Source organism: Mesocricetus auratus, unplaced genomic scaffold, assembly GCF_017639785.1.
Source record: "Mesocricetus auratus isolate SY011 unplaced genomic scaffold, BCM_Maur_2.0 Super-Scaffold_6730, whole genome shotgun sequence".
NCBI classification, from domain to species: Eukaryota; Metazoa; Chordata; class Mammalia; order Rodentia; family Cricetidae; genus Mesocricetus; species Mesocricetus auratus.
This window is the reverse complement of record NW_024429184.1, coordinates 78,751,646-78,768,073: the sequence shown is the minus strand read 5'-3', so window position 1 is coordinate 78,768,073 and position 16,428 is coordinate 78,751,646. Positions and strand designations below refer to the sequence as shown.

The 16,428-nt window shown below is 38.4% G+C and overlaps 1 protein-coding gene across 9 annotated transcripts in view; it reads left to right on the top strand.

Annotated features, from left to right (window-relative positions):
- Pias2 (protein inhibitor of activated STAT 2) overlaps nucleotides 1–16,428 on the top strand; it is an 89,999-nt gene that overhangs the window by 30,974 nt on the left and 42,597 nt on the right. For all 9 annotated transcript variants that reach the window (XM_040741575.1, XM_040741573.1, XM_040741570.1 and 6 more), the window contains one exon: nucleotides 12,933–13,407. In XM_040741575.1, the coding sequence (XP_040597509.1) occupies nucleotides 12,933–13,407 (475 nt within the window). The remainder of the gene's footprint in view (nucleotides 1–12,932; nucleotides 13,408–16,428) is intronic.

Sequence of the window (16,428 nt, the reverse complement as noted above, 5' to 3'; positions counted from 1 at the left end):
ACTCTTGTTGTATCCCCCTTTCCCTTTTTTGATTTTGTTAATTTGGATATTCTTTCTCCCTCTTTAAGTTAGTTGGGGTAACTGTTTCATTGATTCTTTGTTTCTATCATTGATTTCAGCCCTTAGTTTATTTTCCGTAGTCTACTTTTCTTGGGTGTTCTTGCTTTTTTGTTAATTCAGTTGTGATGTTAAGTTGCTAGTTAGCATGAGATCAGTATAAGTTCTTTTTGAATGTACTTAGTGCTATGAACCATCCTCTTAGCACTGCTTCCATTGTGTCTTTTAAGTTTGGGTGTTTTGTGCATTCATTATCATTGAATTCTAGGAAGTCTTTAATATCTTTATTTCTGCCTTGACCCAGTAGTCTTTCAGTAGGAAGTTGTTTAATGTCAATGAGTGTGTAAACTTTCTGTTAATTCTGTTGTTGAAATCCAGCTTCCATCTATGATGTTCTGATAGGATGCAGGGGTTATTTCAGTTTTACTTTATCTGTTGAGAACTGCTTTGACTGAACGTGTGGTCAGTTTTGAAGAGAGTTTTGTGAGGTGCTGAGAAAAAGGTGTATTCTTTTGTGTTTGGGTGAAATGTTCTATAAATTTCTGTCTGGTCCATTTGATTCATAAGGTCTGATAGTTCCAGTATTTGTTTATTTTTTGTCTAGGTGACCTGTCTGTTGGTGAGGGTGGGGTATTGAAGTCTCCCACTATTAATGTGTGATTTAAGATTTAGTAATGTTTCTTTTGCAAAGGTAGATGCTCTTGTGTTTGGGACATAGATATTAGGAATTGACATACCATCTTGGTGGATTTTTTCCTTTGAGTATGAAGTGTCCCCATGCTTCCTGATTAATTTTGGTTTGAAGTCTTATTTTGTTATATATTAGAATGGCTACTCCAGCTTTTTCAGGCCCTTTTGATTGCAAAATCTTTTGCTAACACTTTACTCTGAGGTAATGTTTCTTGTATATAGTGGAAAAATGGATCTTGTTTTTGTATCCATTCTGTTAGTCTGAGTCCTTTTATTGAGCCAACTGATAGTGAGAAATATCAGTGACTAATGATTATTACTTCTGTGTTTTTGATGGTGGGGTGTGTGTGTGTGTTCATGTTTATACACATGCACTTCCTTTTTGCCTTTTGCTGGTTGAGATTATTTACTGTGCTTTCTCCGGTGTGTTTAATCTTTTTGCATTGGAGTTTTCTAGTACCTTCTGTAGGGCTTGATTTGTGAATAGATATTGTTTAAATTTGACGTTGTCATAGGCTATCTTGTTTTCTTGTTTCACATGGTTGAAAGTTTTGCTGGGAACTGGAATTTTGGCTGGAATCTGTGGTCCCTTTCAGTCTGTAAAGACAACTGTCCAGATTCTTCTAGCTTTTAGAGTTTCCATTGAGAAGCCAGGTGTAATTCTATGTTTGTTACTTGCTCTTTTCCCTTTGCAGGTTTTGATATTCTTTTTTTGTTCTGAATTTTAGTGTTTTGATTATTGTATGTCAAGGGGACTTCCTTTTCTGTCAGCTTCTTGTACCTTTGTTGAAGTCTACTTTAGGGTAGGAAATTTTCTTCTATGATTTTGTTGAAAATATTTTCAGAACCTCTGAGCCAGGAATCTTCTCCTTCCATTCCTTTTATGCTTAGGTTTGGTCTTTTCATAGTGTACTGGATTTCCTGGGTATTTTGTATCAGGAACTTTTTATGTTTAATATTTTCATTGACTGATATATCTTATTGTATCTTCAATGCCTGAGATTCTCTCTTCCATCTCTTATATTCTGCTGGAAATGCTAGAGTCTGTAGTTCCTGTTTGCTTACCTAGATTTTTCATTTCTAGAATTCCCTCAGTTTGTGTTCTCTCTCTCTCTCTCTCTCTCTCTCTCTCTCTCTCTCTCTCTCTCTCTCTCTCTCTCTCTCTCTCTCTTCTTTCCTTCCTTTTTCCCTCCCATCCTTTTTTTTTTTTTTAGAAGAATCACATTAGTTAAGACAACTACAGGTTGGACATAACACACATGCTAAAAAGTGGATTGTCTTTTAAAACTTCAAAGGTAATTTTTTTCCCAAGCCCCACAGTCATTTCCATATTTACAAAATAAAGGCCCACATTAAGACATTGAACAGTAAAGTAGGTAATAAATGCTCCGATCTACCCCTATAATTCAAAATAATGAATTGGATTAGCCATGCCATTGAAATACCTCAGGATAAGCCGGGCGTTGGTGGCGCACGCCTTTAATCCCAGCACTTGGGAGGCAGAGGCAGGCGGATCTCTGTGAGTTCTAGGCCAGCCTGGTCTACAAGAGCTAGTTCCAGGACAGCCTCCAAAGCCACAGAGAAACCCTGTCTCGAAAAACTTAAAAAAAAAAAAAAAAAAGAAATACCTCAGGATATTCAAGGTTGAACAAGTTTTCAATGTATCAGCCCTGGAAAACATTCAGTGTTAATCCTAGCTTCCACCCCAAGCACATTGTAATTTGTTTTACATTTTATAAATAAGGAATTAACATTAAAGCCTGTTTAAAAACACACAAGTTAAATGAAATTCCTTTAAGACTTTTCCTGGGCAAAACACAACTTTCTGGGAAGACATTTGAACCTACTTATCACCATTCTGAAATAAAGCTGTTAGCAAACCCACTTAAATGTATGGCTATCCTCTGATTTTTTTTTAAGCAGTTAGTTAGCACTAAATACAACCTGAAGAACTTTTCTTACTGTGTTGCCTGGTTTTCTTCCTTGTGTTGGAATACTGACTAGTCTACAATCTGAAGACCTCTAAAATGCCCTGAAATAATCTGGAGACATTTCTGACTGTCAATGTGGCTCTAAGAACCCTGGCAAGTCAGTGAGGACTAGAGTTTTTTGTTTTCATATTCAGGTCTTAAACAGTTTTATTCATTTCGTTTAACGTTTTTTCTTGAATTTCTTTAAGAGATTTATCTATTTCCTCTTTAAGGACTTCATTAGTTTTCATCTATGTTGGCTTTAGGGTCTTTTTCTTGTGCTTCTGCTGTGTTGGAACATTCAGGGCTTGCTGGAGTAGGATAGCTGGGTTCTGGCCTTGACTGAAGTTGATTGTGTTTTTACCTGGGTTTAGGGTGATTATAGGTGTAGGTGCTGATTTCTGAGTTTGTGTGTTTTGTTCCTTAGTTTATGTTTCTTCTCTGTACTGACAGGCGTGGACTGTGCTTGAGCAGGGGGTCTCCCCTTGAATTGGGGGATGGGATACATTGATTAGGCAGTTTCAGGACTGGGAATAGAGTAGGTGGACACTGAGAGAGAGAGTGGGGGGACTTGGGGGGCAGGCAGCCTACCTGTCAGTATTTGTGGTCTCTCAAAGCTTCTTAACTTTTACGACTTTCCAGAAAATTAAGTTTTTGACTTTGTGCTCTTTTATCATTTTCCCATTTCATTAAATTTTGCCCTTCATTTCTTACTCTTTTGGGCTAATTGCCCCCCTCCCAGTTTCTTATATTGCATGTCATTATTTTTCATCATTTTAGTATATAGGCATTTAAGACCATGGGTGGGGGAAGAGAGAGAGGGAGGGAGGATTGTGTGTGTGTGCACGTGCGTGTGTGTGTGTATATGTGTTTGGAGGCTATAGGTTGGGTGATTTCTTTAGTTGCTTTCCACCATACTTTCTGAGATATTGAATCATTGAATGTGGTTTTTTGACTGCCCTAAGCTTTGGGTATCCTGTGTCCTCATCTTCCTAGCACTGAGATTACAGGTGTGTGCTACTGTACCCAGCGCTTTTGTGGATGCCAGAAATCTAAGCTGAAATTCTCACGGTTGTGCCAGGAGACCTTACACCTTTACAAACCGAACTATCTCACCCCTGCCCCCATTTTTAAAATTTTACATTTTGTGTATGGGTGTTTTGTGTGCATGTGTATCTGTGTACCACATTTGTTCTTAGTATCCGTGGAAGCCAGAAGAGTGCATCAGATCTGCTAGTACCAGGGTTTATATATGGTTGTGAACCATCATGTGGGTGCTGGAAATTTAACCTGGGTCCTCTGCAAGAGCAGCCAGTACTCTTAATCACTAAACCACCTCTCTAGCCATCATTTATTTTGTGTGAGTGAGTATTTTACCTGTATATATGCATGTGCATTGTGTGTATACCTGGTGTTCACAGAGATCAGAAGGATGTAGTGGGTGCTGGGAATCAGAGTCCTTCGCAAGAGCAAAATTAAATTTTAATCACTGAGGCATCTCTCCAGCCCTGCACTCCTCTCTCCAGAGATGGAATTATACCTGTCTTATGCTGGGATGATTTTATTTGTTTATGGAACCTGAAGTCTCATGTATCTAAGGCTGGCCTTGAATTTGTGTGGCCAATGGTGACTTTGAATTGCTGATCCTCAGGAATGTTGGAATTGCATGTATGAGCTACCATGCCCAATTTTGTACAGTGCTTGGGAGTCAAACCTAAGGCATTGTGCATGCTAGACAGGCATTCTACCAACTGAGTTAACTGCTGAGAAATTCTCCTCCCCCTGGATTTTTTTGTCCTGTTCAGATTTTTCTTAATGTTCTATCAAGGTTTATATACGATGATTATCACATTAGAGTTTGAATCTATTCTGCTGGATGTTTTTCTTTAGATTAGTGCTTTATGGTTTTTATTGCTGTGAAGAGACACCATGACCACAACAACCGTGGTGATACCTTGGTTGTACAAATAAAGCCTGTTTGAGGGTCAGAGAATGGAACTTGCCACTAGCTAGCCATTGAGGTCTGTACAGACAGACAGGAAGTGAGGTATGGGGCAGAAACAGGATATAATCACCGAGAAACAGAACTCGAACTCACTCTCTTGTCTGCTGAGACACTGAGGAGGTAAGATGTGGCGGTGGCTTGCTCCTTCTTTGATCTCTCAGCGTTTCCTTTTTTTTTTTTAAATGATTGTCCTGTCTCCCTCCCTCCCTCCCTCCCTCCCTCCCTCCCTCCCTCCCTCTCTCTCTCTCTCTTTTGAGACAGGGTTTCTCTGTAGCTTAAGAGCCTGTCCTAGAACTAACTACTTCTCTGTAGACCAGGCTGGCCTCAAACTCACAGAGATCCACCTGCCTCAAGTGTTGGGATCAAAGGCGTGCACCACCACCACCAGCCGGCTTATGATCACCTTTCTTTTTTTCTTTTCGGTTTTTCAAGACAGGGTTTTTCTGTGGCTTTGGAGGCTGTTCTGGAACTAGCTCTTGTAGACCAGACTGGTCGCGAACTCACAGAGATCTGCCTACCTCTGCCTCCCGAGTGTTGGGATTAAAGGCATGCTCCAACGCCTGCCTTTTCAATGAATCATTCTCCATTTAAGATTGCAAATCTTTCTTTGTTGTTTCCTTTGTCTTTATTCATTTTATCCATCATTACTTATAAACATTTGTTTAATTCTTTATTCTAATTTGGGGCTAATAAATTTTCAAGTTCCTCATTAGTCATTCATTTGAAATATAGAATTTTATCCTGCTTGTAGTTACCTTTCATATTGAATTTTATTTTTAATCTGATAACATGTTCTTTTAGCCCTTAATTTATGTAGTGTTTCTTTTACACTCCATGTCTTTGGTTGTACTTTGAGATCACATATCACTTTGTAACCCTGGATTACCTGGAAGTCTCTATAGACAAGAGTGGTCTTGGACTCAAGAGCACCTGTCTGTGCTTTCCACTGTACTGGGATTGAACATGTGGACTACCACTCCCCCTCTCAGTTGTATTTTAATGTTTGAAATTTATTTTTTCGTATTTTCAGTTTGTGTTATTTAGGGTTCCCCCACCCCCAAATTATTAATTTTCTTTAGTCATTTAAGGCAGGTTCATAACCCAGACTGGTGTGAACTTTAATCTTGTAATGTTAGTTCCTCAAATCCTAAAATTACAGGTGTGCTACTTATGCCCAGGTAATGCAGTGGTGGGGATGGGACCTTAGGCATCATACATACAAGCTAAGCAAACATTCTACCAAATGAGCTACATTTCTAGATCCTACTTCAAAGATATTTTGTTGCTTTGTTATGTTATCTGGAATCTTTGGAATAATGTTTAATGACAAAATAATATACATTTTATGGGCCTTAAATTTATTATTCAGTGTTTCATTTCTAAGAGGATATTTGCTGTTGATTTCTGATATCATTTATTGTGTTGACAAGTTTTTTTATACCTAATTGGGTTTTTATTTTACCATGAATAAATAAAATTTCATCAGATGCTTTTCTGTCATTTAAGACATGTGACTTTCCTTCTTAAGCCAGTAAATCTTTAAAAAATTGGTTTGCTTTTCATAAACTTCAGAATAATTGGTTACTCATGTCCTCTAAAAGAAATCGATGAGTTTTCTGTTATTATGAACAAATTTTATTATATATTTAATGTTTAAATTAAGTGTAATTACTATTTTCCAATTCTCAGATTACATCGTTCTGACTGAGACCTCTTATAGTTTTTTTTCTGTGTCCTTCTACGATCTAAGTAGTTTTGTTACTTTTTTGTTTTCTGTTATGATAAAATTTTATAAAATATTGTAAATTCATCTTGTATAGTTTTAAATCAAGACCTGTAGTTCCTGCAGTGAGCCATTTTCTTCAAAGAGCCTGCATTCCTTTTATATGAATTAGTATTTTGACTACAACCTTTTTTACCCCACCTTAAAATAAAAAAAAATTTGTCTTTCAAGTTAGATTTGAATAAAAGTTTGGAAATTAGTAGTCTCTATATGTCTATATTGACCTGCTTAATCAATCCAGGAAACATTCTTGCTTTTTCAAAGATGGCAGAGTAGCTATACTCATTACCTAGCTTAATTAACCATTGACTACAATTTTTTTAAATGTTTCCACTTTGTACAAATTATTTGAATGTGTATGTCATACTCCTAGTGTAAGTACTCAACTCCGAGATTGATTTAGGCTCAGGGTTTCAGAGATTTTAGTCAGTGGTTCCTTGGTACCTTCTTTAAGTCTCGTGGTGAGGAAGAACACTTCAGGGAATGTGTAGTAGAGTTGAGGTGCTTACCTCATGGCAATCAGGAGGAAAAGGGACTTCAATCCCAATAGTCCCTTCAGGGTTATGCACACTCCCTCCATACACTCCACTAACCTCTTCCTTACAGTAGACCTCTACCTCCTAAAGGTATTATCATATTACCATCTCCTAGTATCCTCATAAGCTGGTGACTAAGCTATCAATGTATGGCTGTTGTAAGGCATTGAAACCATGGCTGGGCATGGCACGTGCCTTTAATCCCAGCACTTGGGAGGCAGAGACAGGCAGATCTCTGTGAGTTTGGTCTACAGAGTGAGTTCCAGGACAGCCTCCAAAGCTACAGAGAAACCCTGTCTCAAAAAAAAAAAATAAAACCATAACCATTTTTATGGGTTCTTTTAGGAAATGAAAAAGTTGCATGTGAGTTTACTGTTGCCAGACTGAGAGTTTGGTTGACTGATCTGCACCCTTGTTGTCTAACAGTTTCCTCTGAGATTGAAACAATCGATTCTGCAAGGAAGCTCCTTATGCAGAAAGGTTTAGGACTCAAAAGAGCTTCAGGAAGCCCCTGAGACTGACCAGATTCACTAGGCCCCTCCCTGCCAGACTAAACAATAAAAGCTGAGAGTCCTTCTCAGAGGATAGAAAGCTGAGCTGCTAAGAAGACTGAGACCAGACCAGCTGGCTGGAAGAGGGTTAGACCAACAGCTCACTCTCCAAGCTGTGGAGCTGCAGGCTGTGCAGAGTGTTTCAGCTTTGTGAGCTGTCAGCCATGCTGGAGTGGGCCTTGGTGATACAGCTTTGAGTCATTTCTGCTCCTGAAGCAACCCCTAACCCATACTTTTGTAGGTAACCAATAAGACTTTGGTAGTATCTGTACTTTGTCATGGGATCCCTATCTGGGGTAAGTAGACATCTGTGTTGTGTCTTGGTAAAAGGACTTAGCCTCTGACACCTGTATATAGATTTCAGGTCACAGGTTTTCCACTGGGTCTCTTAGATCCTTACACCATTATTTTCAAGACAGAAAAAGTTGTGTCACACTTAACTCCCACTTGCTCGTAATTTTGAGTGTCAATGCTTTACATAGTTCAGCATTTTTTCCATGTTTCTTTAAATAGAGTCTACGTCAATTCCCCAGTAAGGAATGAGGTGATAACTCTGTGTGCTAAAATGCTCTTAATATTAACTTCACATTCTCTTGAACAGTCCAGGAAATAGAATTCCTTCTCTTCCTTGGAGGTTTGGCAGGTGTCTTGAGATGGAGGTGGGAGACAATATTGCTATGTCTTCCTGATTCAGGTGACATAACTTAGGTTTTCCATCAAAGTGCATACATGCAAGCAATTGCTCTCTACCCTTAGTTTTTTGCCACTGTGCTGTGTGTGTACGTGTACACACAAGTGACTTACTCTATAGCTCACACTGTTGCCTTGGAAGTTGAGCAAGGCATGAGTTCTTGGGAAGGACTTGTTGCATGTACTTTTTTTCTTCTTCAAGGAAGTTTAGCTTTCATAGCTCACAGTATTCTCAAATTTGCCATCCTCCTACCTCAGTCTCTAGATCATAGGGATACCAGGTATGACCCACCATGCCCAGTTTCTTTTATCATCACCGTCGTCAGCATCATCATCATCATTATTTGAGATAGGGTCTCTGTGTATTCCTTGATGTCCCAGAAATAGCTAAGAAGACCAGGCTAGCTTTGACCTTATAGAGATCCTCCAGCCTTGGCATCTGGATTGCTGGGATTTAAAGGCATGTGCCACCATGCCTGATCTTTTTTTTTTTTTTTAATTCATAATCCTGTACATTTGTTTACTTTTATGTTTTTTGGAGTTGACTTCATTTTGTTTTCTAGTTTTTTTTTCCGTTATTCTTTATTTCTCCTTTTTGGGTTCATTTTGATACTATTTGTTTTTTGAACTATTTTCTGTAATTCTAGATAAACATTGAGAGAGATGTTTAGAGCTGTGGGTTGCTCTATATAGATTTTGAAATCTAGTATTTTTGGGGGGGGGTTCGAGACAGGGTTTCTCTGTGACTTTTGAGGCTGTCCTGGAACTAGCTCTTGTAGACCAGGCTGGTTTCAGACTCACAGAGATCCTCCTGCCTCTGCCTCCAGGGTGCTGGGATTAAAGGCATACACCATCAACGCCCTGCAAAATAAAGTAATTAATTTTTTTTATGTGCATTGGTGTGAGGGTGGATCTCCTGGAACTGTTGAGCTGCTATGTGGGTGCTGGGAATTGAACACGGGTTCTCTGGAAAGGCAGCCAGTACTCATCTCTCCAGCCCCCTCTCGTATGTTTTTAAGGGTTTATTTCTACTTTATGTGAATGAGTGCTTTGTATGAATGTATGTTTATGTATGCAGTGCATGTGGAGGCTGGAAGAGGGTGTCATGTTCCCTGACACTGGAGTTACAAGTGGTTGTGACTTGCCCTGTGGGTATTGGGAACCTAGCATGGTTTTTCTGCAAGAGCAGAAAATGCCCATAACCACTGAGCAATCTCCAGTCCCTGTAGTATCTTCTTTATTGCTTCTTTTAATAGATCACGTTTACTTTTGTTTTCTGTTGTCCTTACATGAGTTAAAGTATTTTATTGCAAGCAAGATATCCACTTAAAGTTCCTCAAGTAAAGGTAGACTTAATAATAGAGAATATTTGATTCTATGAGGAATGGAGCTTTCCATGACCTCAGAAATAGGCAGTGGTTAGGAATTAAGAGGTCTTTATGACTTACCATGCAGATTATTTTAGGATGCTGTATCTTTATTTTTTGAGATGTTGATTTTGTTAACCTGTTTTCTTTATTCCTATACATATAGATGCAGGTTGTTTTTATGCAGTTATAGCTAAAATAGGTAGCAGTTAATAATATAGTTTTCTAGTTTCTCTATCAATTAGCAAAGTAGCCTCCCAGATTCTTTCTTAATATCACGGGCAGATAAGGAGAATCAACAAAATTTGTATCAACGTATAATCAACTAGAATTTACCTAAACTTCAGACTTCTTGTTATTTCTGTCTCATGCTTAAATAAGAGTTTAAAAGCAGTTTTAGGAAAACAGTATATTGGTGATTACATATAACTAGAACATTTTCCTACTTAATGAGGTATTTTCTAAAGCAGTGTGTCTTGCTTACCTTCACATACACCACAGCTTTAAATTTTTCTAGTTTGTATTTAGCAAAAGGTTGGATTATATCCCTAGTTTTAAGTTTGTAATTCATCGTGATTTTTTGGTTTTTGAGATGGGATCTCTTTGTAACACTGGAACTCATTATGTAGAAGACAAAGGTGCCCTTGAATTCAGAGAGATCCACCTGCCTCCCCTTTGTGTGTGTGTGTGTTTGTTTGTTTGTTTGTTTTCGGATTGAAACTAGGGTATTGCAAATAAGTGCCTTGCTATTGAGACACCCTTAGCTCTGTGCATCTTTAAAAAACAAACAAAAACCAACATTTTTCTGTGTAGAGCAAGTAGAAAGACATACTAAAAGCCAGAATTTGGGAGCCAGTAGAGTGGAATGGAATACAAAACTAAAAAAGTCAACTTAAAAGATTATACTAAAGATACAGACATCAAACTTTGGTGAAGAAAAATAGCCAAAAATCCATTCTTGTGTTATTGTCACAGCAGGCTTATACTACCCTTTGAGGACTCTGATAACTGTACTTCCTTTCCAAAGTACCTGGATGAAAGTTGCTGCCAAAACTTAGTTAAAAAAAAAAAAAAAAGAATCCTAGCAAAAGAATCCTAGCCAGGCGTTGGTGGCGCACGCCTTTAATCCCAGCACTCGGGAGGCAGAGGCAGGCAGATCTCTGTGAGTTCGAGGCCAGCCTGGTCTACAGAGCGAGTTCCAGGACAGCCTCCAAAGCCACAGAGAAACCCTGTCTCGAAAAACCAAAAAAAAAAAAAAAAAAAGAATCTTAAAAATATCCTATTTTTAACTATACAAATATATGTGTAGCTATGTGCATGCCAGTACAGGTGTGTGCAGAGATCAGAAGGGAGTTCTCCTCAGAGCTGTTTCCTTTGTGTGCTAGGGATTGAACCCTGGTCCTCTGATAGAGCAGCCAGTGTTCTTAACTGCTGAGCCATCTTTAAGAGCCCAGGGTTCTAAGTCTTAGTGACTGAGCTTAACCTCTGACACCTGTATATAGATTACAGTTCATAGGTTTTCCACTGGGTCTCCTAGACTTTTAGAACATTATCTTTGCAGGAATTTCAATGTAAATACTATCTTGAATAATTCAGAACCCTGTGATTTCATATTCTTATTTCTAAGCCCATATCTCTGTTTTCTTTTTAGTTTGTACACGGTACTTCTCCCTGTCTTTTTCCCTTGTGTTAAAATCTTCACCCTTTCAGGAAAGAAATCCAGGCTGCCTCATGCCTAACTGATGAGATAGGATAGTAAAACCCGAAGTCATTGTGAGAAGAGGGTCTCCTAGGAGTAGGTTTTGAATGGGTGGCTTCATATCTCTTCCTTCCTCTTGGTAGATCATTCACTTTTTTTGTGCCATAGGTACATCTTACCTATGTGGTTTACCTCTTGTGTTCAGATTTGACTGAAAACTGCTTAATAGCTAGACCTACAAGTACCTACTAGATTTTATGAACAAAATAAGTGAGGTATGCAGAATGGGAATTGCTTATCTTGTTTGTTTTACACTCAGGTAGGAATCAGTAAGAATATGAGAGTAATCTTAATTTTTAAGGATTGTGACTACTCTGTTCCTTACTTTGTAGAGATCTTATTCTCGTTTGAATACCAAGTTGAAGTTTTTAATCATCTTTGAAGTATGACTGTTAAATAGGATGCATGTGATTTTTTTAAAGCCTTAATATTTTATTTATTCACCTGCCCGCCCGCCCATCTGTCCATCCATCCATCCATCCATCCATGCTTTGAGACAGGGTTTCTATGTGTAACCTTGGCTGTCCTGAAACTTGCTTTGTATAGTAGACTAGAGTGATCTTGAATTCACAGAGATCCACCTGCTTCTGCCTCCTGAGCACTGGGATTAGAGGTGTGTCATCAGCCTCCCTTAGTCTTTTTTTTTTTTTTTTTCGAGACAGGGTTTCTCTGTATTGTTTTGGAGGCTGTCGGTCCAGCCCAGCCTCGAACTCACAGAGATCCGCCTGCCTCTGCCTCCCGAGTGCTGGGATTAAAGGTGTGCGCCACCACCGCCCGGCAGCCTCCCTTAGTCTTAATGTTTTAAAGTATCTTTAAAAAATTATTTTGTCTGTTTCTTAAGTTTGAGTATGGGTTAAAAATACATTGACTCTGAATACCAGTCACAACTGGGTTTTGTAATTTTACTAAACATCACTAGCAGTTATACATGTGACATAAAAAGTCAACTTGTTTAATTAGTGACAATTTTGTAACAAATACTGTGTAAATGGAGTTCTTAATCAGTCTAAGTAATAAAAACCCGAGTCTAAGTAAAAAAAAACCCGAGTCAGATAGAGAGGGAAATGCAGAGAGATCAAAGAGAAGAAGGAGCATGCCACTGCCACTCCTTAGCATCTCAGCAGAGGGAGCAATTTCCTGTTTCTCCTGCTTATATCCTGTTATCACCACAGTGCTGTGTTTTATATTAGGAGGTCTTAGTTTTGAGAAGGAACATATTTATTGGTTAAACAGTTCATAATGAAGAAGCAAATAGTGATTTATATTAGAGCATAATCTGACAATAAGGTGGTTAATAAGAACCAAGACCGGGTTTCCAAAATGAAGAGGAAAGCAAAATCCGATTTAACAACATAACTCTATTCAAGAGGATAGCTTTTTGATTATTGATGTTCTTGGTGGTGTGGTCTGTGTGAATATTGGTTAGTGTCAGGAAAAAAAAATCTAATTTTTATACTATAATTTAGATAGTGAATTTTTTTGTATGCTTGATGATGATTTGTCCTTTTTTCTTTCCCCTTTTAGAATATGGTTTCTAGTTTTAGGGTTTCTGAATTACAAGTGTTACTAGGCTTTGCTGGACGGAATAAAAGTGGGCGTAAGCATGACCTCCTGATGAGGGCGTTGCATTTGTTGAAGAGTGGCTGCAGCCCTGCGGTTCAGATTAAAATTCGAGAATTATATCGCCGCCGATACCCACGGACACTTGAAGGACTTTCTGATTTACCCACAATCAAATCAACGGTTTTCAGTTTGGATGGTAGTTCTTCACCAGTAGAACCTGACTTGGCTGTGGCTGGAATCCACTCGTTGCCTTCTACTTCAATTACACCTCATTCACCATCATCTCCTGTTGGTTCTGTACTGCTTCAGGACAGTAAGCCCACATTTGAGATGCAGCAGCCATCTCCTCCCATTCCTCCTGTCCATCCTGATGTGCAATTAAAAAACCTGCCTTTTTATGATGTCCTTGATGTTCTCATCAAGCCTACAAGTTTAGGTAAGTATTAAGAAAAACTAATTTTTAATTAATACATTTTAGAAGAGAATAAAACAGCTTACAAATATTTATTAGTGATTTGCTCTTAGTACCTTAAAATTGATAGCCACGGTCGGCAAGATGACTCAGAGGGTAAAGAACCTTGGTGCCAAATCTGACAACCTGAACTCACCAAGATCCACAGGGTGAGAGGACAGAACCTCTTCCTGAAACAAGTTCTCTGATCCTGCATACATGTACCACAGCATGCATCCTCACACAGATGAATAAATGCTAAAAATATTCATAAGAACTAATAACCAGGCATGATGATGTGCAGTAACCCAAGAGATCTTTAGACTTAAGCAAGGTTATCATAGGGAGTACAGCCTGGATACCTAGTTTTTTTTTTTTTTTTTTTTTTTTTGGTTTTTCGAGACAGGGTTTCTGTGGATTTGGAGGCTGTCCTGGAACTCGCTTGGTAGTCCAGGCTGGTCTCAAACTTACAGAGATCCGCCTGCCTCTGCCTCCCAAGTGCTGGGATTAAAGGCGTGCGCCACCAACACCCGGCTGATACCTAGTAATTTTGAGTCCAGTCTGGATTAACATAGTGAGTCCTTATCTCAAAAGCAAAAACAACTCCCCCCTCCAAAAAAAAAAAAAAAGCAAACAACAACAAAATATACCAAAACCAAAGTGACTAGGGAGATGCTTTAGTGTGAAAAGCAGCAAGCTTGAGGACCTGAGTCTGAATACCCAGAACCCATGTAGACCCAGACTTGGTGACACATACTTCTGTAACTCAGTGCCCCTACAGGGAGGTGGGGGTGGAAAATCTCAGGACACATGCACGCACGAATGCACGCACACACCTGCCTTACTGACCTTACATTTGAGGTTCGGCTTTGGCTTATATGCTCTTGCCAGCATTGGCAAATGTGAATGTGGATACACATGAATGTTAAAAGTCAAAACAAATCAGGCATGGTGACTATTCCTGTAGTCCTAGTACTTGGGAAACTGAGGCAGGAGGGTTGCTGAGAATGGGGCCAGTCTGGGCTACATAGTACTGGGGCAGCCACGGTTATTGTCTCAATAGCAAGATGTTTTCTCAAAAGCAAAGGGAGATAACAAAACTGAACAAACTAAAACTAAAAAATGGAGGTCTTACTGATAAACATTGAAATGTCTGAGTAAAATATTGTGGTAGTAATAACTGAAATTTAATGTAAAAACATTATATCATTTGAGCCTTTGGTTTCTTTTCGTTTGGTTTTTCAAGATAGGGTTTCTCTGGAGCCTGTCCTGGAACACAACTCTATAGACCAGGCTGGCCTTGAACTCACAGAGATCTGCCTGCCTCTATCTACCTCCCGAATGCTGGGATTAAAGGCATGCTCTTCTAATCTTTAAGAGTTGTGTATGTGTGGCAGAGGGATAGAGAGGGGTAGGAAAAGCCAATATAGAGCTTATCTAAACTCTGTTTTTGTTTTTTGTTTTGGTTTTTTTTTAATGTCTTAAGGACTCAAATTGCTATTGTATGAAGGGAATAGACTTAGATCTTAATGTGTGTATCACATTAGACAGAGTCCTAGTTTTTGTTTAATGTAGTTTTAAGCTTCTTTCTTGGGAATGAAGAGACGACTCTGGGTAACAGTAAGTACTACTCTTGCAGAAGACCCAGGTCAGTTTCCAATTCCCTTATCATGGTGCTCACAGTAGCTGTACTACAGCTCCAGGGATATACATACCTTTATACCCATACACAAGCATATACACACACTTAAAAGAATTAATCTTAAAAATAAACCTTATACATAATGTTTTTCTAAAATGGCAAAGTGTCTGATAAAACTTACAATTTCTTACTATATTTCTATTATTTTATGTGTATGTGAGTGGCACAGTGTATCTTAAGTGATTCAGGATGTAGTTGTTAGACAGGGCTGGTTAATTGGGTTATAATGGTCTGATTGCTGACAGGCCAAGATAGCTACTTGGTCTCTTTTACTCTTTGTTTCATTTATTTATGTTTTAGCAGTTTAAATTCTTCAAGAAAAGCAAGAAACTCATTGAACTTCTTGGCATTATTAATGCTATTAAAAACGAAGGGGCAGTAATAAGGCGGCTCAGTGAGTAAAAGTTGTTTGCTGTGGAGTCGTGTAACCTGAACCTATGTGCTAGAACCCACAAGTTAGAAGAGGTCTGACTGTGTGTGCACATACAGATATAAGTGATATTATAATGTCCATCCACCATAAAAACTGCACATATCTTTGAAATTTTTATATGAAAACTTACTTGTTTAAACTTTTAATTTGAAAATTATTATTATAGGGAAAGCAATATGCTTCAGTAGGTCAAAAACACTTGTATGATACTGCCTTTTGTTTATCTGTTTGCCTATAGATACTGGGTTGCTTTTACATTTTAGCTGTTGTGAATAATACTTCTGTGAACAAGACTAAGAATATTTCTATCCAAAGTAGAATTGTTGGATCATATGGTAATTGTTTTCAATTTTTAAGCAACTTTCATACTGTTTCCACAACAGCCGCACTATCTTAAATTGCCATGAACTCGGACATTTGCATGAAAATTTCTCTACACCCTTACCAAAATGTTCTGGTTTGGGAGCATGGGGGTGGTGGTGCTTCATTTTGGATTATAGCCAACCCAGTGGGTATAAAGTAATACTAAATTGAAGTTTTCACTTGTATTTCTTTAATTATGAGTGAAATTGAGAACTTTTAATGTGATTATTAGTCATTATGTATATTGTTTGGAGAGATGTCTTTTCAAATTCTTTGCCTGGTTTGAATTGGGTTACTTTGGTTTTTATTGTTGAATTTTAGGAGAACCTTCCCACTTCTGCTTCCTAGCACCCATTTATTTTTGATTCAGGGATACAATGTAATAAGGAATTAAAGAAGACTATTCTTAGATGACAGTGCAGTGATTGATGGAGTATGGAAACCAAGCACAGTCTTGATGCAGCATAATAAATTAACTTACTTGCTATTAACTTTATTAATTATCAGG